The 27,305-nt window shown below is 38.2% G+C and overlaps 1 protein-coding gene and 1 long non-coding RNA gene across 6 annotated transcripts in view; one reads left to right on the forward strand and one right to left on the reverse strand.

Annotated features, from left to right (window-relative positions):
• The first annotated feature begins 244 nt into the window (after nucleotides 1-244).
• LOC138739920 (uncharacterized) lies at nucleotides 245-7,534 on the forward strand. Its single transcript, XR_011342564.1, has 3 exons — nucleotides 245-436; nucleotides 959-1,035; nucleotides 7,458-7,534. It is a non-coding gene; the product is annotated as an uncharacterized lncRNA (long non-coding RNA).
• Nucleotides 7,535-8,527: 993 nt separating this feature from the next.
• LOC138739162 (basic immunoglobulin-like variable motif-containing protein) overlaps nucleotides 8,528-27,305 on the reverse strand; it is a 43,536-nt gene continuing 24,758 nt past the window's right edge. For 4 of the 5 annotated variants that reach the window (XM_069890708.1, XM_069890704.1, XM_069890705.1 and 1 more), the window contains 8 exons: nucleotides 24,751-24,846; nucleotides 23,424-23,528; nucleotides 22,352-22,408; nucleotides 16,521-16,615; nucleotides 14,596-14,728; nucleotides 13,066-13,149; nucleotides 10,798-10,894; nucleotides 8,528-9,195 (listed from right to left, as the gene is read on the reverse strand). In XM_069890708.1, coding sequence (XP_069746809.1) covers nucleotides 8,884-9,195; nucleotides 10,798-10,894; nucleotides 13,066-13,149; nucleotides 14,596-14,728; nucleotides 16,521-16,615; nucleotides 22,352-22,408; nucleotides 23,424-23,528; nucleotides 24,751-24,846 — 979 coding nt within the window. In that variant the 3' untranslated portion in view covers nucleotides 8,528-8,883. The remainder of the gene's footprint in view (nucleotides 9,196-10,797; nucleotides 10,895-13,065; nucleotides 13,150-14,595; nucleotides 14,729-16,520; nucleotides 16,616-22,351; nucleotides 22,409-23,423; nucleotides 23,529-24,750; nucleotides 24,847-27,305) is intronic. The other variant, XM_069890707.1, reaches the window with a different exon arrangement.

Genomic DNA, 27,305 nt, shown 5'->3' on the forward strand with positions numbered 1-27,305 from the left:
CTCCATAAATCTTCGTCTGCGAAGCCAAGCCAAAGAGAGAAAGAGAGAAGAGAAGATAGTAAACCTATCCAGAATGATTCCATAATTTAAAAAAAAATCGAGGGCATTGCAGTAGGCAAATTCTAGGCAGTTATACAGTCAAGGTTATACAGTCTGCACAACACTGTGGGCTGAAGGGCCTGTGCTATGCTGTAGATTTCTATGTTTCTAATTTTCTAACTTCTTTGCAGGATGGGCAATCTATTTCCAATGGAGAGAAGTTTGCTGATGCAGTGAAAATTGTAGCCGATTCTCATCAGCTGGTAGCAGTAGGAATAAATTGCTGCTCCCCTGATATAGTGAGCTCGTTCCTTGCTACCATTGAACAAAATAAACATCCAAAAGGAGGATGGATTGTATATCCAAACAGTGGAGAAAAATGGAATCCCCATACAGGGTGGGTGATTTAAATCAAAACAAATGATGAACTGATTTATTTTGTAAAGTTAAATTATAATGCAAGGTCTTTCATCTGTTTATTTTTAGTTGAAAAAAGGTAACATCTCTCCACGTAGATGCAGTCAAGTTTTAAATCCTCTAAGAAAATATAGATTTACTTATATATGTGCTGCATTCTTGCATAATATTACTTGATAGTTATTCAAAATTAGATTTAGAATAGACATTTGTTAGCTCCTGTTAATGAAATGGATCGAAAGACTTCACTGGGATTCGTTTTTGCATGGACCTACTATTTTTTTACAACCACATTTACAATTATTATGGTAAAATATTGATTCTGCTTTGCAACATGTATTATTGATTCATTTCTGTACAAGTTATATCAGGTAGAATATGACTGATAATTTGAGAAAATTAGGTTATGAAACTCAGTAGACAAGCACTTGATCTAGTTTTTGTGTATATCAATTTTTTCTTAATTTTGCATTTCAAAGTTCTTTACTTTTTTCAAAGTTAGCTGGGGAAGTAGTCAAGTCAAAAGTCAACTTGCAACATTTGCATTGGAATGGAAAGGACTTGGTGCTAAATGGATTGGTAAGTTTTTAAAAACTTCAGCTATATGACTAGAATCAAGAAGATGTCGATAGAAAAAAAATCTTTTCAGATTCCTAATTAAGTAGATTTCCAGAAAAGATATTAATTCAAGATTAAATGTTACTTTTAAAAACAATCGATGGTATACAGATGACTCCTTGTGAATCTGATTTTGTATCACTAGCCTTTGCAGAAAATGTAAACTGTTTAATTGGGGAAGGGTTAATTACGAAAAATCAGACAGGACTCGTGAGAACTATAAGGTAGCCAAGAAGGAATTTAAGAGAACTCAAAGAGATCAAGAGAATGTCTTGGCAAATGGGATTAAGATAATCCTAGTGAAGAACAGGAAAACCGGAGTGCAGGTGGGACTGCTCAGAGATAAAGGGGATAAACGTGTGCCTGAAGGTTGAAGAGGTAGGGGAGGTCATTATACTTTGCTTCACTGTTCAGTGGGGAGAGGGAACTTGATGAATATGAGGTCGGTGTAGATCTGGCAAATATACTGGAGCATGTTGAGATTAAGAAAGAGGTAGTGATGGAGCTTTTGAAAAACATTTGGAAAGATACCTTCCCAGGGTCAGACAACGTATATCCTAAGTTGCTATAGGAAGCAAGGGAAGAGATTTCTAGGGCATTAACAATCTTTGTGTCTTTCCTGGCCACGGGAGTGGTCCTGGAGCATGACAAATGTAGTTCCCTTGTTCAAGAAAGGTGATAGGGAGAATCCTAGGAATTATAGATCAATGAATCAGTAATGGGCAATCAATTGGAGAAGATTCTTTGGGACAGGATTTATGAGCATTTGGAGAAGCATGGAATTATTAAGGATAATAGCTTTATGAAGTGCAGGTCATGCCTAATGAGTTTTTTGAGGATTAAATTGAAGAAGATAGGGTGATGAATGTAGAAAAGCATTTGACAAGGTTCTCCATGGTAGGCTCATCCAGAAGGTCATGAGGCTTGGGATCCATGGAAATTTGACTGTGGATTCCCAATTGGCTTGCCCACAAAAGCCAGAGCATTTTCTGTCTGGAGGTCAGTTCTGAGATCCTTGCTCATTATGAATTTTATAAGTGACTTGGTGGGTCTAAAGTTTTTAGATGATTAAAAAGGATGGAGGTGTTGTGCATTGTGTGAAAGGTTGTTGTAGATTATAATGGGATGTAGCCAGGATGCAGAGTTCGACAGAGAAGTGGCAGATAGAGTTCAATCCAGAAAAGTGTGAAGCAATGCACTTGGGAAAATCAAACTTGAAGATGGAGTATATAGTTAATCGCAGGATTCTTAACAGAGGGATTTTGGGGTCCAAGTTGCCTTGCAAGTTGGTAGGGTTATTTAGAAGCCATATGGTGTGCAGGCATTCAATAATTGGGGGATTGAGTTCAAGGGCCTCAAGGTGATGTTGCTACTCAAAAAGATCATTAGTATTGTAATAAAACATGAAAGTCTCCAGAGGCCATGACTGAAGTAAAACCACAATTGGAGAAACTCAGCAGGTCAAGCAACATCCTTTATATAGCAAAGAATGTTTTGAGACTGAGCCTTTCATCAAGGGATGAGCAAAATGTAAAAAGGCACCTGAATAAAGTTGGGGGGGGGTGGAGGTGCACAGGCCCAAAGGACCATGGAAGGAGGGCACACCAGCAAGCAGAGGGAGGAGGGATGGCTCTGTGAATGGAGAGGGAAGGAGTGAACAGCTGGAGGAAAGGAGATAGAGGGATAGAAAAGAGAGGGAGAACGTGGAGTGGATTTGCAGAAATTGGAGGTCGATGTTAATGCCATCCACTTAGTGTGCTGAGACGGAATATAAGGTGTTGCTCCTCCAATTTATGGATTTCCTTGGTTTGGCAGCCCATGAAGTCTTGGGCAAATATGTTGGCGCAAGGGTGGGGCATAGAATTCATGTGATTGGCCACTGGTAGATCCCTGTCATTGATGCAGACAGAGCAAAGGTGCTTCGTAAAGTGATCTCCCAGTCTGTGCCCAATATCTTCAATGTAGAAAAGGCCACATCAGCAGTGTTGGACACAATAGTTGATCTTGCTGATTCACAAGTGAAATGTGGCATGAATGGTGTTGAAGGAGGAGTTGTGGGCCCAAATGTGGCACTTTCTGCGGTCACGGGAAGGTGCCAAGGGGACAATTAGTGGGAATGGATGAGTGGACAAGGGTGTCATAGAGGGAGGGGTCCCTATGGAAGGCAGAGAGGAGAGGGGAAGATGTGTCTTGTGGTGGGATCATGTTGTAGGTGAAGGAAATTGCAGATGTTGGATGTGGAGGCTTGTGAGGTTGTAGGTGAGAACAAGGGCAATCCTGTTTTTGTTGCATCTAGGGGCTGATGTGGGGGAGGAGCAGGTGTGTAGGAAATGGAGGAGAAGCAGGTAAGGGCTGAATTGATGGTGTAGGAGGGGAAGTCACTTTTTTGAAGAGGAAGGACATTTCACATGATGTAGACTGGAAGATCTGGACAGGAGCAGGTGGAACAAAGATGGAGGAATTGAAATAAATGCATAGAATCCTTACAGGGGACTGGGTGTGAATTGAAATGTGATCAAGGTTGTGGGAGTTGGTAGTTTTTAAAAAAAAGTCTATTAGAAGGTTTGTCTCCCAAAATGAGAGAGGTCAAGAAATGGGCGAATGCTGTCGGAGAGAGACCAAGTGAATTTGAGGTCTGGTTGAAAGTTAGCAGCAAATTAAATAAAGTTGATGAGCTCATCATGAGAATGAGGCAGCACCAATGTAGTCAGTGTTGTGGAGGAAGAGTTGAGGAGCCTTGACTGTAGGCTTGCAACATGGATTGTTCCACAAATCCAACAAAAAGGCAGGCATAGGTGGGACCTATGTAGGTTTCCATGTCTACTCCTTTGATTTGGTGGAAGTTGGATGATTCAAAGGAGAATTATTGAGGGTCAAAACAAGTTCTGCCAGGTAAAGAAGAATGGTGGTGGTGGAGGAGGACTGGTTAAGTTCTGTTGTTCAGAAAGAAACGAAGGGCATTGAGATCTTCTGCGGGAACATGGTGTAGAGAGATTGGATGTCCATAGTGAAAACAAGGTGGTCAAGTTCAGGGAATTAGAATATATTGAAGAGATGGAAGGCATTTTTGAGGTATTGCGATTGTAGTTAGGAGGGGACTGAACTGGGGAGAAAACATGGAGTCAAGTAAAATGATGCTAGTTCGGTGGGTGGAAGCACGCAGAAACAAAGGGTCCACTTGGATAGATGGGTTCATGTACCTTGTGTAGGAGGTAGAACTGGGCAGTGCTCGACTGGGAAACAATAAGATTGGGGGCTGTGGGAAGGAGATGATCACAAGTAATGAAGTTAGTGATGGTTAAGTGAGACAGTGGCTTGATGTTCTTTGGTATGGTCCTGTGGAAGAGACAAGTAAGAGGATGTCTCTGAGAGCTGTCACCTGGCCTTAGAAAGGTAGAGATCGGTGCACCAGACCATTACAGCACCACCCATATCTGCAGGTTTCATAGTAAGGTTGGGATTTGTGCAGAGAGAGTGCAGGACTGCTGGGGTGAATCCATGGACATACTTAAGTACAGCTCCATTTCGAATGGGACTACAAATTTTATAGAAATCTTTCTGGAGTCAAATTCATCTAAGACCCTTGCACTAAAGCAATCCCATTCAATATTGGGGAAAAAATCTCATTATTATAACACAATTGCTCATACACCTTTTTGCATTTTACTTCCTTATGTGTGTCTCCAATTTCTGATGACTATTGGAAGGCCTTTGGTTTCTTTCTTTGGCTTGGCTTCGCGGACGAAGATTTATGGAGGGGGTAAAAGTCCACGTCAGCTGCAGGCTCGTTTGTGGCTGACAAGTCCAATGCGGGACAGGCAGACACGGTTGCAGCGGCTGCAGGGGAAAATTGGTTGGTTGGGGTTGGGTGTTGGGTTTTTCCTCCTTTGCCTTTTGTCAGTGAGGTGGGCTCTGCGGTCTTCTTCAAAGGAGGTTGCTGCCCGCCAAACTGTGAGGCGCCAAGATGCAAGGTTTGAGGCGATATCAGCCCACTGGCGGTGGTCAATGTGGCAGGCACCAAGAGATTTCTTTAGGCAGTCCTTGTACCTTTTCTTTGGTGCACCTCTGTCACGGTGGCCAGTGGAGAGCTCGCCATATAACACGATCTTGGGAAGGCGATGGTCCTCCATTCTGGAGACGTGACCCATCCAGCGCAGCTGGATCTTCAGCAGCGTGGACTCGATGCTGTCGACCTCTGCTATCTCGAGTACTTCGACGTTAGGGATGAAAGCGCTCCAATGGATGTTGAGGATGGAGCGGAGACAACGCTGGTGGAAGCGTTCTAGGAGCCGTAGGTGCATCACCGGCCTTTGGTTTAGTCACAGAAAAATGGTCACTCCTTTCTTATCCCTATGTTCCTCACATGACCTACTTGGATGATCTAAGCAGGATATCCACCCAGTGATGTTCTCCCTGCAAATTGTGAATCCTCTCCTATTTTGCAACTCTTTGTTACATCTGAAAATTGTACACCCAGGCCTGCTCACCCCTCAACTACCTTTCATTGGTTGGAGTATCATAATTCCATGTGCTGATCCATGCTGTAAGTTCAACCAATTTACCTATTCAGCTCCTTACATTAAAAGGATTTGAACCTGCTAACCTTCCAATGCTCCTTAAAATTCGTCTTCTCTCTGCTGGTCACTTGCATCTGAGTCAATCTCCCCATCTGCTGCATTTCTACGGATTTCACTCCAACATTTTAACCCTCTAAAGATGTTTAAACTCTCCCAAGTCATGGTAAGCAAACTTCACTGCAAGGATACCAGTCCCCTTCGTTTAGGTACAACCCATCCTTCTTTTACAGGCCCCATATGCCCAGAAGTGGTCCAAGATGCTAAAGCCATATCCCCTGTTCCATCCATGTGTTCATCTTTCCTATTCTGCTACCTTGGTTGAAGTTAACCTTGTTGCTCCCTCTCTAAATTCAGTTTGCAGGTCCTCATTCCCTCTTTCACCTTTGCCACAAGCCTTCTTACATGTTGGTACAAATGTCAGTTTTCCTTATCCCTTCATAAGACTGGGAAAATCAGGTTTGCATTGGATCCCAAAATAAGAAATTTATATAATACAATATGGCTTTTTATAGCAGTTTGTGGTTGAGCCCATGAAGGAAAAGGCAATTCTGGATTTGGTTCTCTGCAATGAACCAGATTTGATTTGAAAACTTAAGATAAAAGGAACCCTTAGGAGGCAGTGATGTAATTGAATTTTTCAATTTGAGAGTATATAAAATCAAATGTGGGTATGTTGAGTAAAGGTAACTATAGAGGCAAGAGGGTGAGTTGGCCAAAGCTGATTGGAAAATGATGACGCAGTGGCCAATTTCTGGGATGCAGGATTATTTTATTCCAAAGAAGCATTTGAAAGGGAGGATGAGGCAACTGTGGCTGACAAGGGAAGAATAAAAGCGAAAGAGAGAGTATTCTGTGTTGCATATATTAGTAGGAAACTGGAGGATTAGGTAGCTTTAGAAGACAAAAAAAAATACAAAGGGGGAGAAAAGATTAAATATGAAGGTGAACCACCTAATATAAAATATTGAAGCTGTTACTTTAAAAATAACATTAAATCAAGACTGGATTTATTTGGATGATTTAAGAGTACATAACCTATTTGTAGAGTAGTACCTATATTCTGTCACTATTTCCACCCTATCTCTCAACTTTTGCTTTACTATTATTTCTTAATGTTAATTGCAAATTAGTTGCCTATGTAACTAACTCCATTTCAGAAGTAAATATGTGCATTGGGAGGTAGTATGTGTAAAAGTAAAATTGTCTCCATTTTCTGGATGTGGTTAGCAGACTTTTAATTCACTCTACCTCCATTATGGTACCTCACTTGATATTACACGAGTCTCATTGGTAAGTGCTGGACCATTAGACTTCCAGTGCATCATATTCAATCTCCAACTGTTCATGTATTAAAACTTTCCAATAGTGGTCAATGGAGAGCAATGAAGAATGAATACTCTTATTTGTCTTCATTCTATTCTAGGAAGTGTGATGCCAACTGTCATCCCTATCAATGCATGGTCAGATGAGTCACCAATCCTACATTCTCTATATCCAGCAGCAGCAAAGAATGTCATAAATAAAGGAGCCCTTTAGTCCCTCATGCCTATTCTCTAATTCAATAATCACAGCTAACTACCACTTTCCTGCACTAACCTTGTGAAACAGGAACTTTGCAATAATCTTAATGTCATATTTTGTATGGTTTGTATATCATGTGCTAATTGGACAATTATGATCCTAAGCAAGTATTTTACATAATATTCCAGTAATAGTGTGCCTGTCTTCAAGCTGAATTATGTTAGCATCAATGTTTCAGTAATACTGGAGTACAAACATTAACTACTTCTGTTGAAAAAATTATAGGTGGCTGCTGTCGAACTACTCCAACTGATATAGCTGAGCTGCGATGTACACTGAAACCAAATTTGTTGCCTGTGTGAACTTCAAATATTGTCAAGAATGTAAATACCATTTCCTTACAATTTTTTAAAATCATTAAAGTTCTTGTTAAATGATATGTATAAGCCTGCTCACTAATTAACTTGGTACATTTAAATCCTTATTTAATATTTATACATCTTCATGCTCTAATTTCCAACTTCATTGATATTGGATTTGAATGTTACTTGATTTTATTTCCCCATTTTAAATTCTAGTGTTTTTTGCTTATTGGTAATTAGCTTCTAAAATTGCTTCTCAATCTTACCTGGAAGTTTGTTCCAATGTAAAAATTTCAAGTCCCCAACAACTTGAATAGAACTGATTTGACAACACAGATTGAATGTCTTTCAGTTCATTGAGTTTTGAAAAGATTTTCATATGCTCTGGGAATATTTCTACAACTTTGCTTCCAAATGCCTTACATACATCCATTCTGAATATAATTTGCTGAGGCACCCAAATTGGGAAACTTCCTTTATATTTTTTAGTTTAATGGATTGCTTGTACAAATCCTACTGGAGGAGTCAATTCCATTAGTAAATACTGGGGAAAAAAATCTTAAATATTTGAATTCAAAGAATCCTAATACTTTAAAAATACATTAACATTGCAAATAAATTACTCCAGAACTATTTTTTTGGCAGATCAAGGACTTGAGCCAAGCCTTCAGCTTTTAAAAAAAAACAGGTGGACAGTGCAAGGATGGCATATTTGATTAAAATTCTTCCAGATTATATATTCGCATTTAAGAAAAATCACTTGGATAATGTAATTTTCTAGTATGCAAAAAAAATTATAAGCAGGTTCCTACTTTATGTTCCTACTGAACTTTAAGGATATTGGTGAAAATCTCATGTTTTTCTTTAATTGTGGTTTGTAAAATATTCAGTTTATAAATCAATTATTTTCTACCATGTATTAAACTATTCAGATTTGTTATTGCCTCTGTCTAAATTCTCTTATGCAATTGAAACAAGAATCAACATCCTGAATACATTAGAAGAGCACTTTATTAATTAAAAAATTTAATCTCTTAAAAAGAGATGTTTGTTTTAGAATTTCATTTAAAAGTAAATTTGAAAAGAGGTAATTGATATTCCCTTGATGTGCTTTAGTTGATTTTAATTTCTACTTACTCAGCAGAACTATACACAACAGACTGGCCCATACAATCACAGAATATTTAATTAGTACATAGGTTGTCCACTGAAATTCTTTCACCACACAATGTCACTTTCTCCCAGTCAGTTGAGCTTTTAATACCAACTGCAATTCTAAATCTAAAACATGCTCAAATATTTGACCCAACTATTCATACCAAATGCATATTCTATTCAGGCAATTACATTTATTCAATGTTCTCTTCATCTGTCTCACTTTCGGGAGACCCACAATCTCTGTATTCATATGGACTTGAAATGTGCTTCAGTTCAGATGTTTGATGAAATCCTTCACTATTATTGTTGTCATTCATTGATGGGTCTCGATAATCATTTAAAACTCTTTCCAAACCAGTGACAGATCGACTGGCTTTGCATTCTAATACCTTTGTACTAGAATGTGGTTCACATCTGAAATTTCCAATGTTCATCATCCAAGTGCTTAATTTTTTCCAGTTCAGTTTTTGGAAAGCAATTATGCAGTGCAAGTTTCCTCCAACCTAATTAGAGAGCAAATCAAACAGTGATTAGGCCAACATTTAAAATTATCATTACTTTTAAATGTAATCTTGCAGTGGTGCACCAATTGCGAATGACATTACATTCACACCACATTGATCCAGAAGAAAAACAAAGACTGCAAATCTTTGAATTTGCATAGCAATATTGAATTATGCCAGTAGAGCTTGTAGTTGGATGGTACTTGTACAATTGGATGATATTAAACCAAACACAAAAGTGGCCTGTATTATTCACTTGTTATTCCTGTCAATGTGTACCTGAGCAGCTTCTTGGAATTTCCCAGCAATTATGCAAGCGAATCTGCTTTTGAATAGGAGCTAAATTAGATGCTGCAAAATCATAAGACTTTATATGAATGGCAATTATACAACTGCATGAAAGCAAGCTAAGAATAAGGTAAAAATGTTAGTGTTGAGATGATTTTTCAATGAATGACAAAGGGCAAGGCCTTACGGTACAAAGTTGTGTTTACTCTGGACACAGTGATCTATTGCATTATCTGTAACTGCAGTACAATAAGGAATATTTGCTTGGCTCCTATCGTTAGAGAAAATCTTCAACAAATGACAATAGATTCAAGTTATTATTAGAGTTTGTGTTACAAGCACCAGTCCAAACTTAACTGAACCATTGCAAATTTACAGTCCTATTTCAAATGGATCAATTGCTTGCTATTTATCACTTCATGGGGCCAATATTATTGTATAGTCTTAACCAAGTATAATAGTGGGAATCAGAGAACAGGAAAGACCAAGGCACTGGACTAAGCCAGTGGCAGTGTCTTTTACAACAGACAATGTTCCCTTCTGCAGGTCTCTAGACTTCCACACTGAAAAACTGGCACAGATTAAACCAGCTACTAACAGTGATCTTCATCCAAATGAATAATTGTCTTCTGGGGGCACAAGTTTGTTATTGTTATTTTCAGTACTTTAATTGATGTGTGTATGCATTTTTGGTATTAATATTTAAAGAAAAAATTACCTTTTACTGAATATCAATATTCTGACAGAAGTATGATTTGGTGCATTATGTATATCATTTCATTCCTCTTAAATCTGAGGATGGCTGCAAAACTATTTCAAACTAATTTAACTCAACATATTAATGTTCATAGAAAATCCAAAATTATTTTCTACCTTAAGTTTTAAAATGAACTGATAAATTATAAAGGCAATCCCCAAGATCCATGTGGTTAAAACATTTTAAAACAATATTAGCAGGGCATTAGCTTCACATATAGACAATGATCTCTAAAAGACAAATACTATATTTCTGAAGCCTCTTTTGCATAAGCCATTATCTATATATAACATGACATCAATCCACCCATCTGGTCCATGCCAGTTCCCTGCAGAATAATTCCATCAGTCCCCATCCCTCTCATGTTCACCAACTCCCTAATTCTTCTGCCACTCACCTACACTGAAGAAATTTACAGTAGCTAATTAACATACCAGTACACACTAAGATTATGATCTAGTTGTGCATTAGAATTCCATACATAGTAATGAAGTTATTGTTCCCAGCACTCTATTCATACATTCCTAAAAAAGCAGCATTCAAAATGTTCTTAATACCTTTTTGGTTTTCCTGTATTGTATACCCTTTTCAGGATTTCGAATATCAAGGTACTCAGGATTTTGTGTGTTGAGATCTGTCACTATGTCTGCCCATCTAAAGTTAGAAATAATGTGCATTATTAGCAGTGAAATTATTTCAATCCTGAATGATTTACCAATGAATACAAAGTCAGTCATTTGGTAAAAAGTTTCCTAACAGTTAAATTACTTCAGTGCATAACAAAATTTCAGATACTGGTAGTTTGCAATCATTCAAACACAAGGACAAAGTTTTGCATAAAGAAGTAACCAGAACTAAACAAAGATAAAGAATGAAACATGGGAAAAACTATGCTCTGGAACTATGAGAAATACAATAAACACGAGGTTACACATGATACAATATAATTGGTTACACAGGCTATACACCACGCCCCAAAAGTTAAATAAATGGGACCCAACAGTATGAGACAGATGTTTTCACTGCAAGAAGGAATTGGGAACAACAGTACATGCAATTTGGGCATGTGAGAAAGTGGAAAAGTTTTGGGAAGATCTAAACCAGGTATTAAATAAAATCACAAAAAGCAACATACCAAAAAATCCAGAGATCTTTCTTCTAAGTAATATAAGAAGTAAAGAACTTGGACTCTATTTGGATGGACCACAAAAAAGATTTATTATGATACCTGAGCAGTAGCAAAAAAATATATAATGTCAACTTGGAAATTAGAAGATAGCCTGAGAATACAGCAATGGTACATAGAAATGAATAAATGTATTCCATTGGAAAAAATAACACAATTTAAGAAATAACATCACAGTATTCGAACAAATTTGGGAATCGTACATGGAACACAACAGAAGTCCTACCACGGACCTCCACCACCTAAAATGACAGAAGGAGAAGAAGACGAAGTGAACTGACCCAGTATGTAAAAGTAGAAGACATAAATTTCTTGTTTATTTTCATTGTGTGATGACATTATTTAATGTATCATATATGTTGAACGTTGAGTGGGTGGGGAGGGTGGGTGAAGGAGGGAGAAAATGACACTGTGTATATGCAAGATGGAAATGTTTGTGTGTATTTTGGTCAGTATGGTTCATACTATGAAAAATTTTTTAAAAAATTTAAAAAGTAACCAGATTTAAACTAAGGTTCTTTATCAAGAATTATACACCATCTAAATAATCTTTGAAATGTTCATATACAGTACAACTGATTAACCAAAATCAATTTTTTAAATTTCAGAAACAAGACTATCCAAAATCCTCATTTATCCAAAATTTTTTTCAGAGCTGAACTGATGGGGAATGTCAGGCTCCCGGCAGGAGCCTCAGTGGGGAAGCGTCAGTGGTCAGCATTTTTTTTGAGAATTAAACTTTATTTTAATGCTTAAAAATCCTTGTTGTTTGTTATTTAAACATCGTTACAAACAATTTGCTGTTGATACTGGGATGTGTTTTTTTTTTTAAATGGTTCTCCAAAAAAATTTAAAACCCTTTATCTGAAATGGGCCTGGTCCTGACCATTTCAGATAATCGGAGTTGTACTGTAGTTCCTTTAGAAAGTTTAAAAACTGATTCATCTTCAATTTTCCATTACCTTGGTATGTCCGAAATGCGCTCAGAGCTATTTGATAACTGTGACACAAGAAACAAAACCAGTTTGCAGATTGCTAGATTTAACAAACCAGAATATGATGACAACCCAATTATCACTTTAAAAAATGAAGGTAACAATCTCAATTATGTGCCTGAAGGGTTCATTTGATGTCCTGTACATATCCTTGCTTATCTTTTGAGGTCAGAAACAGATTTCAGAAAACTTTCTGGTTACAGGTTGTGATTATTAATTCCTCCCAGTTATCATATTGGAAAAACACTTGAAATCATGGACTTTTCCCAGTGCAGAGAAAGGCTCTTCATCCCACTGAGTCTCTGTCATTCATCAATTTACATATTTCCTGAATTCCACCCCGAATCTATACATTAGGGGTAATTTACAAGGGCAAATTTGCTCAGGTGCTTTAGGATGAAAAAATATCCAAGTCACCTAAATGTAATTATGAGCAGAAAATTTGGTACACTGCAATTTGTTATTTTGTTTGAGTAGCAGTCATCAGGGATCTGTTTGATGGTTGAGTTATTTTTGGAAAGTAAGTAACTGCTCACTATTTCTTATTAGGAATGGATTATATTTACATTCCTGAAAAAGTTACACTTGGAAGTTTCAGCATCCTACCATGATGAACAGCGTAATGTTTAAAATGTCAAACTTACTTTTTGCAGTGAATGGCTGGATGTTTCTTACTTGGTTCACCTATTAAGATCCAAAATTCCATTTCCTCAAGCGGGAGTTTACCTCTGTTATCAAAGATCAGAAAATAGCCACATAATGGGTTACAAACATTAGACTTATTTGTCAACTCGTACTTCAATTGTGCCCCCAATTCGTGCATGCACATAATGTTACCTCATTAATGCCCCTTCTGGTATGCAAGGCATCGATGGAACAAGACTAAGTGTTAACTTTTTTCCCCCTATCTAAATGGTTTTAAGATTTATTATTTTTTTTTTTACAGTGAAAAAAATTTGACTAACTGATGCCAAATAAGAACCACATGTTCTTATTCTGATCTATCTACAAAATAGAGATTTAAGACGAATGGATCTCGTTCGTAACCCAGGGACTGCCTATACTGGATAAAGTACATTTTTTTTAAAAAACAAGTTTTTGGTGGTCTAATAAAGACATGCAATTGTTATATTTTTAATTTTAAAGTATAACAGCTTGTTTTAAGAAAATAACTAATACAAAAAAACTGAATGGGCTAGAAAACCAAATTTAATATAGACAGAGATACACAACCCCTCACATTACATGACCAATAAAGGATGTATCAGGGTTAGAAGGATTGCATTTGGAATGAAATATCACAATTCAAATCATATTTGAGAAGCTGGAGCTCTTCTCCCCTTTATACTGATAGGGGCATTAAATGCCATCATGATTATTATAAAACAAGATTTCTTCCCCACTGCAAGGGCACACATTTAGAGAAGTACAAACAAAAAAACCTTGGTTAAGCAGAGCTTCAAATTAATTCAAACCATGAATTAGTTACTCAAAAAAAAATGACCAGACCAAAGCCCTTTACCACAATTTCACGCACTTGCAATCAATATTTATATTTCACAATGATAAGATCTCATTCTACAAAATAGTTCAGACATGATCAATTACATAGGGGCAGCACAAATGCAATGCTGTCACAGCAACAGGGGTTTTAAATTTGGTGTTGTCAGTAAGAAGTTTGTACGTTTTTCCCTTCTGTCCCAGGTGCTCAGTTTTCCTCCCACTGTTCAAAACGTAACAGGGGTTGTAGGTCGATTATGTTTAATTGAGTGGGATGGGCTTGTGGGCCAAAAGGGCCTATTATACTGCATGTTTAAATTTAATTTTACTGATTATTAACTGGGAACCAAGCCTCTTCACAATACTCAGGGCAACCATTTAAGATAGTTATTCAATCAGTTACATCATCTAGTAATGTTAGAATGTTATCTTTTAGAGCTTTAGACATTGCTGTTTAAGTAACTACATTTAGACACAAAGTATGAAAGGCAACATACTACAGATTTAATTAACTTTTTTTCTGGACAGGATTACTACACAGATTTGCTTGTTCTTAGTTTATAAAAGTAAATTGAAAATGATCTTTCATTCTGCTAATTCCACTTTTAAATTATTTTTGATGAATGTTGACAACCAATCAGAGAAGCAACAGTGCAGTTAGAAGTTACACATACCGAAATGCTTTTGTTGCCTTTAAAGGTGTAGCCTCAAATCCAATGGGACAGAAATAATGATTCTGGCAATGATATATAAAGGCCATGGATTCATCCTTCAGGCCTTGAGTTAACTTCAGTAGGGCACCTTCAGCTGCAACACAGATATAAAAGAGAATCCAACAATATCTGTTAATTCCATCAGCGTTCCCATGTTAAGGCATATTGATAAATGTTCAAATTATCATTATTAAAGTATGAAAGATAACACTACTGACTGCCTTGAGGAAAGAGGGGAAAATAGCATTCTATTCTATTTGTGATTCTGAACTCAGAATGTTTTGTAAGTGCTCTGCCTCATCTGTGAAAGCTCACCTGAAAGACACTGAATGGAACTTCAGAGTCAATTTTGGAGAGGGGAGGAAAGGAAAAAATATTATAAAGTGAAGATGGAGTTATGTGCAAGAAAACTATATCCCAAAATTATAACCAACATCAAAATTAATACTCCAAGGGCTGTTGTGAAAAAAAATCAAAACTGGAAAATGCTAGAAATATTCAGCAGGTAAACCAAATACTATGCAGATTATTGACCTTTTATTAGAACTATGAAAGTTTAAAAATATTTTAGGTTGCAGAGAAGTGGGAGTAGCAAAAAGCGAGAGAGTTCTTAAGATAGGGTGGAGGAGACTAACTACCAGGTATACAGTCTGACAGTGGTATAAATTAGAGGAAGACGTGGAGAGAGTGAAAGAAGCCACATGAACTGAGAGATTCAGGACACAGCTGTTGCTGGAAATTAGAACTTAAGACAGAATAGTGAGAAAGCCCAACAGGTCAGAATGGAGAGGAACAGACTTTTTAAAAAAAAAATTAGACATCCAGCACAGTAATAGGCCCTTAGAGTCCGTCCACAAGCTCATGCTGCCCAAATACCCCAATTAATCTAAAATCCCATAAATTTTGAAAGGTGGGAGGAAACCAGAGCACCTGGAAAAAACCCACACAAACCAGCAAAAAGTATAAACTCCTTACAGACAGTACTGAATTTGAACCCAGTCGCTGGTACTGTAATAGCATTGCGCTAACCACACCACCCCAAACTTTAAAGTTACAGTTCAGTGAGTCTTTAAAAGAACTGGCCAACTCTGACACACATTGAAAACGTTTCTCATCTGAAACTTGAATTCAAATCCTGAAGCCTGCAACGTCTCAAGATGGATGGTATGCTATTCACAGAGCTTATTTTAAACTTTGTTGGAACAGTACAAAAGGCAAGTGATCAGAGTGGCAGTGGGATGGAAAACTAAAACTGAAGCCAACTAAAAGATGATGATCTCTTCACCCTTACTTCTCTTGAAAGACTGCATTCATTTTCTTAGATGTGATGAAATGTCAAACAAAAACACTCCTCTCCCCTCCCCCCCCCCCTTTAGATTCTGTCAGACTTGGTATTTCCAAGGTTTAAAAATACTAAGAGCAAACTGTTTCTGTGCAGCGTTATCAAGAAGTTGCTTGAATAATACATTTAAGCCCACATTACACACAAACTGCAGCTCACTTCAAGACTTACATCCTAGTAAAAAGGAGTAAACACACAAATGCTGGAGAAACTCAACAGTTAAAACAGTGGTTTTATGTAGCAAAGGTAAAGAAAGGGCTCAAGCCCGAAACGTTGGTGATGTATCTTTCACCTTTGCTACATAAAACCACTGTCTGACCTGCTGAGTTTCTCCAGCATTTGTGTTTTTTCACTTAACCACGATGTCAACAGAATCCTGTGTTTTACCAGTAAAAAGGAGTAGATCAATATAGTTATGAAAATTGTACCAATCAAAAATACTTTGGATACTACAGGCTATTAACATGCACATTTTAAAACTGAATGACTCATTAAAAAAATGACTAACAAGTATTTTAGCTCAGCAATAAAATGTTTAAATTACCAGTTTCTCCAGCTGTTCTATTTTTCCCATGGGGTTTGTACAGAACATAGGAACAGCCTCTCATATGAAAATGCTCGTTCAGCTGTCTGAACCATCTGTGAAAATACAAGAGGAAAAGTAAGATTTAAATAAATAAATTTAGTTTAATTAAGGTAGAAGCTTATTTCAGGTCAATGACAATGTGATGACATTTACTAAAATTGACCAGAAAGTCTATGGAGATCTTCAATGTTTTTTAACATAGGGCCAATTCTAACCGTTCTGTCACGTCACTAATTTCACTCTGTGCAGGTTTTGATCTGAAACAACTTGCCAATAAAACTATTTAATAATTTTGCTGCAAGTAGGAACACCATCTTATCTATCAGAAGATCAGCTGCCAAATTTTCCTCTGCAAGTTAGAATCAATTAAATACTTCTGAAGGGGGGGGGGAATATACAACAATTAATTCTTATTAGGAAGTTTTTTAAACCTTCGTTTGCCAAAACACTAAGTAATTACATTATACACTATAGAGCAAGTTAAACAAGAAATCTGCAGATTCTGGGATCCTGTGCAATGCACAAAAGTGCTGGGTACAAATCAGATCATGCAGGCACCCAAAGAAAGCAAAAAGGAGTGGACATTTCAAGCTTGAGCACCCTCCACCCCCTTCCCCACAAGCATCCTAAAAGGTTGACACTTAAACATGGACTACCTTTTGCTTTCAATGGATGCTGTATGGCCTTTTGAGTTTTTCCAGCACTTTAAATGCTATTTTATCTCAATCTTTTATCCACAGTGAGCTTACCACATCTTAAAGAAATGAGATATGAAATGTGGCAAGTACCCCTGTGAAATAACTTGTCATTAGCTTAGATATTTGATTCTTTTATAGCATTCCTGAAAGACATTTCAGAGCTGATAAATTTTAAATCAAATATGGTTTTAAAAAAAAAAATCATGAGTTCCCTCTAAAATTATTTGTTACAGTTGTACAAAATACACTTAAAAATAAACGTTTGTGAATGGCAAGAATAAATAAATTGCAGGTAATGTGGTGTATCTGTGCCTTACTTCTGTCATAAAAATCACATTGCCATGAAAAGTGAGGTTAGTCAAGTTTTACTGTGAGAGAGACAGGAAAATGAATGCCAGAACTGGTGAGAGTGGAGAATTCTAGGCCCATGTGATAAAAATTGTGTGTTTACATTGAATAATTACCCAACAAAGTATATTGCAGACTTGTTATTTACATAATATTTAAGGCCAGCATCTCATCATAACTTTTCCCAAAAACAAATAATGCTGAATGGAACATCAAACGTTAATAGAACAGACTTTAGCATATAACAAAGAAATACCAGTCTTCTAATAATCTTTCGTGCAATAAGAACGTGGAATTAAAATTAATTTGATTGTAAGTTAGGACTTAAAATAATAGAAAAACCTAATTTACATGTACAACTTTATATAAACCACCTTTTCCTGCAGACTAGGAAAATTTTCTAATGACCAATAACTGTTCAATGGACTCAAAAAATGTACAAAAAATGAATTGTAAACAAACCAACTGCAAAGAGAGGAAAAGAAATATTCAGTAATAAATAATGTAGAAGAAACCTTAATCTATGAATGAGCCTGTTGAATCTGATGGTTGAAGGGTAGTAGCTATTTCTGAACCAGGGCACATGACACCAGGTGTCTTGTGGCACCTGTACCTCTTTTCTGATGGCAGCAGCAAGAACAGAGATGTGGATCCTTGATAACTGCAGCTCCTCTCTGAAGGCAAGGAGAGTTTGTGCTGGGCTGAGTCCAATACCTTTTGCAGGCTTTCCGCACAGAGGTATTGGTGAAGCAGCCAGTTAGCACCCTTTCCACTACAGATCTGTAGAAGTTTGCCAAGTTTTCTGATGATAGACCGAAACTCTGTAAACTGCTGAGAAAGTAGAAGCACTAACGTGCTTTCTGCACATTGACATTAGTATAATAGGTCCAGGAAAAGTTCTCAGGAAATAATGATTTCCAGGAATTTACATGTGTTTATCCTCTCCACCACTGGATCATACACCTCTGGTTTTCGTTTCCTTTCCCAACGTCTACAACCAGCTCCTTGTCTTGGTGGCATTGAGTGCAAGGTTGTTAGATCTCCATTCAGCCAAGTTTTCAATTCCCCTTTTCCATACACCTCACTGCAGTGGTATCATTAGCAAATTTGTATCTGGTGTTGTCATACTGAACCAACCATAATAGGTATAAAGCGAGTAGAGAAGAGGGCCAAGTATGCAACCCTGTGGTGTCCTGGTGCTGATGGAGGTTGTGGTGCAGATGTTCTTGGCAATCTGCACTGATTGGGATCTGGAAGTGAGGAAATCCATGATCCAATTACATAATGGGGTTCTGAGACCCATGTGCTGGAGTTTGCTGATTAGTTTTGAGGGGATGATGGTGTTGAATGCTGAACTGTGAACAATAAAAGCATCCAGATGTATATATCTTTGCTGTCTAGGTGTTTCAGGGTTTGGTGTAAAGCCATTGAGATGGCATCTCCTATAGACCTGTTGCTGCAGTAGGCAATTTGGAATGAATCCATGTCATGGCTCAGACAGGAGCTGATATGCTTCAACACCAGCCTCTCAAAACACTTCATGACTGGATGCAAATGCCACTGGTTGATCTTAATTTAGGCAGGTTACTACACTCTTCTTGGCCACTGGTACAATTGAAGCCCGATTCAAACAGATGGGTACCACTTCTCGTTGGAGTAAGGTGTTGAAGATATCGGTCAATACACTATTCAATTGGTCAGCACAGGTTTTCAGTCCTCAGTTGCATACTCTGTCCAGAACAGAAGCATTCCTTGGAGTCACTCTTCTGAAGACCATCTGTACGTCATCTCCAGATACTGATAATGAAGGATTATCTGGGGAAGCATACTGGTTTTCTCTGGTTATCAAATCAAGCACAGAAGGCATTGAGCTCATCTGGGAGTAATGTTTTGTGCTGTCTTCTGGTTTTCAGATAACTTTTATGGTAGTATGTATGAAGGAGATATACAGAAGGGTATTAAGTAAAATTGATAAATGGAAATAGAGTGAATGCAGAGTTATTAGAAAAATAAAAATGACAATTAGAATGAAATGCAGCAAAGATTTACAGAAAGAATTCCAGAGTACAACAAACAGATTCAATACCTATGATGGGGGGGGTGGGGTAAAAGGATTTGAAGGAAGACAAAGTTTAAAACTGGACATCTTAAAAGTTAGGGGATGGGCTAGAACATACAACATTACAGCACTGTACAGGCCCTTCTGCCCACAATGTTGTAACCACCAAAAAAAAAACAACTTTAAACCCTCCCTACTTCATAATCTTCTATTTTTCCTCCATCCATGTGCCTAAGAGCCCCTTAAATGCCCCTATTTTCCAGCCTCCACAACCACCCCTGGCAATGCATTCAAGGCACCTACAATTTACCCGACGTCTCCTCTAAATTTTCCTCCCTTCACTTTGTATAGATGTACTCTGGCATTTGCTACTCCCACCCTGGGAAAAGGTGTTGGGTGTTTACCTTAACTATGTAGTCTTCTATTCAGGCTGACTTCCAGGCCAAACATTTTGGCAGTTTCCGCAAATCAGGACGTCAAGCGCTGAAGAGCTGGCTCTGGAAGTCAGCCTGAAGAAAACTGAGGTCCTCCATCAGCCAGCTCCCCACCATGACTACCAGCCCCCCCACATCTCCATCAGGCACACAAAACTCAAAACGGTCAACCAGTTTACCTATCTCGGCTGCACCATTTCATCAGATGCAAGGATCGACAATGAGATAGACAACAGACTCGCCAAGGCAAATAGCGCCTTTGGAAGACTACACAAAAGAGTCTGGAAAAACAACCAACTGAAAAACCTCACAAAGATAAGCGTATACAGAGCCGTTGTCATACCCACACTCCTGTTCGGCTCCGAATCATGGGTCCTCTACCAGCACCACCTACGGCTCCTAGAACGCTTCCACCAGCGTTGTCTCCGCTCCATCCTCAACATCCATTGGAGCGCTTACATCCCTAACGTCGAAGTACTCGAGATGGCAGAGGTCGACAGCATCGAGTCCACGCTGCTGAAGATCCAGCTGCGCTGGATGGGTCACGTCTCCAGAATGGAGGACCATCGCCTTCCCAAGATCGTGTTATATGGCGAGCTCTCCACTGGCCACCGTGACAGAGGTGCACCAAAGAAAAGGTACAAGGACTGCCTAAAGAAATCTCTTGGTGCCTGCCACATTGACCACCGCCAGTGGGCTGATAACGCCTCAAACCGTGCATCTTGGCGCCTCACAGTTTGGCGGGCAGCAACCTCCTTTGAAGAAGACCGCAGAGCCCACCTCACTGACAAAAGGCAAAGGAGGAAAAACCCAACACCCAACCCCAACCAACCAATTTTCCCCTGCAACCGCTGCAATCATGTCTGCCTGTCCCGCATCGGACTTGTCAGCCACAAACGAGCCTGCAGCTGACGTGGACTTTTTACCCCCTCCATAAATTTTCGTCCGCGAAGCCAAGCCAAAGAAAAAAAGAAGAGTAGTCTTCTATTGTCACCTCTCATCGTTCTTTCCTTCAAAGAGAAAAGCCAGCTAACCTTGCCTCATACAACCCATTTACCAATCCAGGTAACATCCTGGTAAATCGTGTCTGTTCTCTCTCCATAGCTTCCACATCTTTTCTGTATTGAGGTGACCAGAACTTAACACAATATTTTAAGTGTGGTCTCACCAGTGATTCATAGAGTTGCAACATTACTTCACAACTCCTGAACTCAATCTCCTGATTGATGAAGACCAGCATACCATTGGCCTTCTTAGCTGTCCTATAAAATTGCTGTGACCTTGAGAGATATTTGGACCACCAAAGTCCCTCTATTCTTCCACACTGATGAAGACTGGAGAAAGCTGATGCAAATCACTCGAGTCAATGTAGGTCAACGAAGAATTAAAAATTAAAACTGGAGATCTTATGGTTAGGGGTGGGACAGAAGACAAGAAAAGTGTTGCAAGACAGTCTTAAGTTAATGAAGGCCAATGAGGAATTTATGAATTATATGAAGGATGTTTTAAGGAAATTGGAATTTATTAAGATGATAGATGAGAATCTAGCACATTATTCAAGCAGCACTAGATGCTAAGGGACTGTTAAAGAATCTACAACTAGGTACCAGAGTGTCAGAATGTGAACAGGAACAAGTGGAAAGGACATGAGAAACTTGTGTATGCAGAAAGCTGGAAATATTTTCCGAAGACTGCAAGTGCTAAATTATTAAGTAGGTAAAAGTAGGGCGATGGATTTTTTTGACATGATTTCAGGGATGAGAAATTGGGAAAGCTATTTGACATCATAAGACTATATTTTGTTCTGACTATTCTATGTCCATTGACTTACTTTGTCTTGAAAATTACATTTGCTATAAATTTTCATTGGAAAGAGTGTTCTTGAGTATTGCTACCAAGCATATGAAGAAATGCCTCTTAATTTTATTTCTGAATAGCCCATACACTACCTTGTTCTGAGTTCTGCCATCAAGGAACAATTGATTTGTTTCAACTTTGATTATTTTAATTATTTCCTCATCAGCATTGCTTGAGAACATTTTATAGTGATACTTTATAAAAAAAACTATTAAAAGGTGAAATAAAAAAATAGAATTATGATAACGGATCAATTTAATATTTAATTATACTCAAGAGATATCACAAAAATTGTCACTGGTGTCATGCTAGTGCAATTTGTTCAATAGAAGTCCAACCAACAGTCTCTGCAGTTTAGGCAATACCAGTGGTAAGAAAATCTGCTATCCTTACATTGTCTGGCCCAAATGCAATTCTAGATCGAAAGCTGTGATGTGTTTCAACTGCCATCTGAAACAGGTAGAACATTCAATTGTATTAAAATTATTCCTCCTTTGTATCCAACAGACTGTGGCAATTTAAGACAACTTACCTTTTCAAGTGAAACAAAAAAGTCTGCAGATACTGGGGAAACTCAGCAGGTCACGCAATATCCATAGGAAGTACTAATGGGTAACCAATGTTTCAGGCCTGGGCCCTTCACCAGGTAGGAGCAAAAATATCCAAATATAAAAAAGGCAAAAAAAATCCTCTAATTTTAGCAGCAGTTTCAATTTATCTGATAGTAGACAAAATCAACGTGCCTTTCCACTCCTGGAAGGAAGTATGCTTTTGTGGAGATGTTCAGACATGAATGATTTAAGACAATCATAAAATGGAAAGGATAATTAAAATTTTTCACACACCATTGAATTTGGCCCAAGTTCAAGTATCTATCTATATCTATATAGATATTGGTATAAGGACTTGCATTTGGCAATTATAAACACATATTTGCCTCACTAGTGTTTGGTAGATACAACTAAAAAAAAATTAGCCAAGCATTTAATGATGTTCATGCAGTTCAGTTACCAGATAGATTGGTTTGTAAAAGTTAAAAAAGTCAATATTTTGTGCTGCCAGCTGGATCACAATGCAAGAAACAAAACTCCTTTGCCAGCTGGAAGTGCAACTAAAAGAAAAAGCTGTGATATGGAGATAGAAAGTAGTAGAACCAGTTTGTTTTTTTTTTATATAAAGTTACTTTGTGTACACTTCCCTGTGTTGTAAATACACTAAAGTGCTGGAGAAACTCAGCAGATCCTACAACATCCATTAGGAACCATACCCAAGAGCTCAGGCCGAAAAATTGGCTATATATCTTTGCCTCCTGTGGACACTGCAGGACCTGCTGAGTTTCTCCAGCAATTTTGTCTATTTACTACAATCACAGCATATGCAGACATTTTTGTTTCACTGTATTGTATTGTGTTTTTTCTTTACTTGAATGCCAATTTAACTACTTAACCTACTTTCTGTGTCATACCTCATTAGTGTTGCATTTCCTGTAAAGGGTCCAAATCTAATGTCTTCAAAGGGCTGGTGAAAACCCAAGATATGTAAAGCTTCCTCTTGGGTAATTGGTGGAAGACTGTGGAAAACAATAAATATTTGCATTATGTTAAAGACTAAGATCCATTTTAGAAATAGCCATTGTTTTATCTTTCTGAACAGATTTTTTAAATAGAAATTTGACCATTTCCACTTAAGTACCCCTTTAGCCACAGGAAGCAAGAATTTTGCCGCAGATGAACATCATGGCCATAGAACACTACAGCACAGAAACAGGCCCTTCAGCCCATCTAGCATGTTTCAAATAATTATTCTACCTCATCCCATTGACCAGAGGCTTCCATATTCCTCCATCCATGTTCCTATCCAAATTTCCTTTGAATATTATAATTAATACTGCATTTACCACTTCTGCTGTCAGTTTGTTCCATACTCTCGCCACTCTCTGAGTGAAGAAGTTCCCCCTAAAGCGGCACAGTTAGCATAGTGGTTAGCATAACACCATTATAGCATCAAAGACCAGGGTTCGAATCTGGCAGTCTCTGTAAGGAGTTTGTATGTTCTCCCCATATCTGTGTGGGTTTCCTCCCACCCTTCAAAGTATACTGGAGTTGTAGGTTAATTGGGGTATTTAGGCAGCATGGCCTTATGGGCCAAAAGGGTCTGTTACCATGTATGTCTAAACTAAATTAAAATATTTCACCCTCAAATGCTGATCCTCTAGTTCTTGTCTCAGCCAATCTCAGTAGTAAAAGCCCAACAATAAACACCTTTTCCTCTTGTGACCTCTTCCACGACTGTCATACTAATGATAAATGCATCTCACAACAAATGTGATGATTAATGGTCTATACTAGTCTTTCCCAAACAGTGGGCCACAGCAGCTTCCCAAATGAGGTCAGGATGGGATGAGCTACCTTTGTTTTGAAAGCATTGCTCCGTCATTGCCACTAGTGGCCCATGGCATGTTAGGCCAAAAGCCAGGTGGGCCATAGTCCAAAAAAAAATTGAGAACCACTAGTCTATAAACATTTTGAAAGCCATTCTCAAAATGAAATGAATGAACATGTGATTTCTGCATGTTTGATGTTGCCAACATAAAGTTTCTTCAGTTAAAACAACACTTTCCTGGTTTCCCATCAGGGATGGATTTTTTTCATTTTTTATTTGAAAACAGAAAAAAAAATGACCTCTTATTATCTTTAATTTACTGTAAATAATTCTCACAATTTCTGATGTTGGACAAAAACAAAATTAAAAGAAAAAAACGATAATTTACAGCAGGAAAGCAGTAACTACACCTTCCTGTTCCACATGTACTAAATAGATAGTTCCAGCATGAAACCAAAGAAGATATTCCACATGAAGTCTTGTATTGTGGACGACTGATGCAATACCTGGAAAAGGAGATAGAGATGAAAATTAATATCTCAGCATTTCAATAAAAAGTAAAAAGGTCTAAAGGTTCAATTATTGTCTCGTAATACTATATTTTAAAATGTAATGTACAGCAAATTCTTTAACTTTCGTCTACCTCATTGTTTTATTAAAATGTATGATCAGGAAAGGTCATCCAACAATAAATAAAGGATTAGATATAAACACACATTATCTAAATTTTCTTATAACCCTTAATTCTTTTGACATCAAAAATTTATTGATCAATGCTTTGAATGTAAATGGCCACTGAACTTTTACAGTCCTTTTTGGTAGAAAATTCCAAAAACTCTATCCTTTGAATAAAGAATTGTCTTCTCATCTCTGAAGAATGCCCATCCTTGTGTTGAGATTGTGATCCTTGGCTGTAGATACCCAGTCAGGGAAACACCATCCCCACATCTACCTTTTTGAGCCCCATGAGAATTTAGTCATTATCCCATCTGCAACTGGTTCAGAATGCTGCAGCAAGGCTCCTGTGAGGAGCCAAAAATAAGGATTGTATTCTAGTCTCCCTCCACTGGGTGCCAGTAAGGCTCAGAATATATTTTAAGGTTTTATAAACCCCTTAGATTTTATTAACCCCTCAGATTGGCCAATTGAGGGTGCTTGGTTATTCCACACTCAAATCTAAGGAACAACATTCCTCCCTCCTAAAATCAGCCCCTTCCTTTAACTCTTAAATCCAGGTTGAAGTATTTTTATTCACAAGCATTTTGAAGTGATTGTTACCATGTTTTATGTACAAATCTGAATCTTGGATACCCATTTTGTACTGCACTTTAAATAACTACTTGAGATGTAATTATGATCTGTTCAGCATTTTAGTCAGCATGAGTAGTTTTAAATGTGCTATATGAATAAATTAAACTAAGCTAATTTTGTAAATTTCAATGAGATAACTTTTCATTCTTCTAAAGTCTACAGAGTAAGGTCAGTCTGCTTAATCTTTCCTCATAGATCAAGACTCCCCCACTCACACCCCCTCCCTCCACTTCCAAGTCCTAACAATCAATCTGTTTGATTCCAATCTTGAAAAGTATATCCTTTCTTAGGTAGGAAGACAAGCTGTGTGACACCAGTCTAAGTAACAGGCCTCAATGACTGTCCAGCAACACTGACCTCCAACATTATTGAAATGCTTCGAGTGTCTGGTGATGGAACACATCAAAGCACACTTCCCAGAGACGTTGGACCCATTTCAATTCGCCTATAGAAGAAATTGTTTCATTGAAGATGCTATAATCTTGTCCCTCCACTCTGTCCTGACCCACCTTGAGAGCAAGAGAATAATGACTTGTACATCAGTCTGCTGTTCATTGACCAGGTCAGCATTTAATAATCATGTCCCAGAGGCTGGTGGAGACGCTGTCCTCACAAGACTCAATATGCCTCTCAGTAACTGGATTCTGGACTTTCTAACGGAAAAGACCAGTGTGTCCGGGTCAGTAGCAGAACATCGAGCATCATCACGCTGAGCACAGGCACACCACAGGGCTGTGCTCAGCCCGCTCCTGTTCACGCCACTGAACCACGACTGCATTACCAGACCCAGCTCCAACAGTCATCATGTTTGCAGAAGACATGACAGTAGTTGACTTCATCAGCAACAATGACAAGTCGCTCTACAGAGAAGATGGAAAATTCTCATGATATGATGCAAGAACAACAAGTCTCAACGTGGACAAGACTAAGATGATCGTGGACTTCAGGAGGTCCAGGAAGGACCAACCTCCACTGCACGTCAATAACTTGGGAGTGGAGAGAACCAAGCTTCTTGGACTCCTCTTTAACAAGTGAAATCATGGGCACACAATATCTCCTCATTTGTCAGGAAGGCACAAAAGTGACTGCACTTCCAGAGAAGACTGAAAAGGGCAAGGCTACCAGCCACCATCACGTCACCCTACTATAGAAGCTTTAGAGAGAGTGTCCTGGCTAGCTACATCACAATGTTATAAGGTTGCTGTGGAGAATTGGATCAGAGGACAATCCACAGGACCACAAGAGTGGCAGAGCAGGTCACTGGGTTCTCTCCACCCACTCCCCCTCCACATTGACTTGATCTACCTGGATTGTTGTCTGAAGAGGGTGTGCAAAATCATCGAGTACCCCTACCACCCTGAAGACAGCATCTTTCAGTTACTCCCGTCAGGAAAGAGATACAGGTCTATCAGAGCCAGCACCACCAGGCTGAGAAACTGCTTCTTCCCTCGGGGAGCGAGAATGCTAAACAACAAAAGGAACTGCTCACACTAATATGCGAGACTCTAATATTTATTACACAATATTTATATGCATGTAGATTTGTCCTGCACAAGTATCCTTATTATGTCTGGCGATGCATCTGCATGTTTTGCATTGAGGACTGGAGAATACTGTTTCATCAGGTTATACTTGTTTAATCAGATGATAATAA

Source organism: Narcine bancroftii, chromosome 7 (genome assembly GCF_036971445.1).
Source record: "Narcine bancroftii isolate sNarBan1 chromosome 7, sNarBan1.hap1, whole genome shotgun sequence".
In the NCBI taxonomy this organism is placed as follows: Eukaryota; Metazoa; Chordata; class Chondrichthyes; order Torpediniformes; family Narcinidae; genus Narcine; species Narcine bancroftii.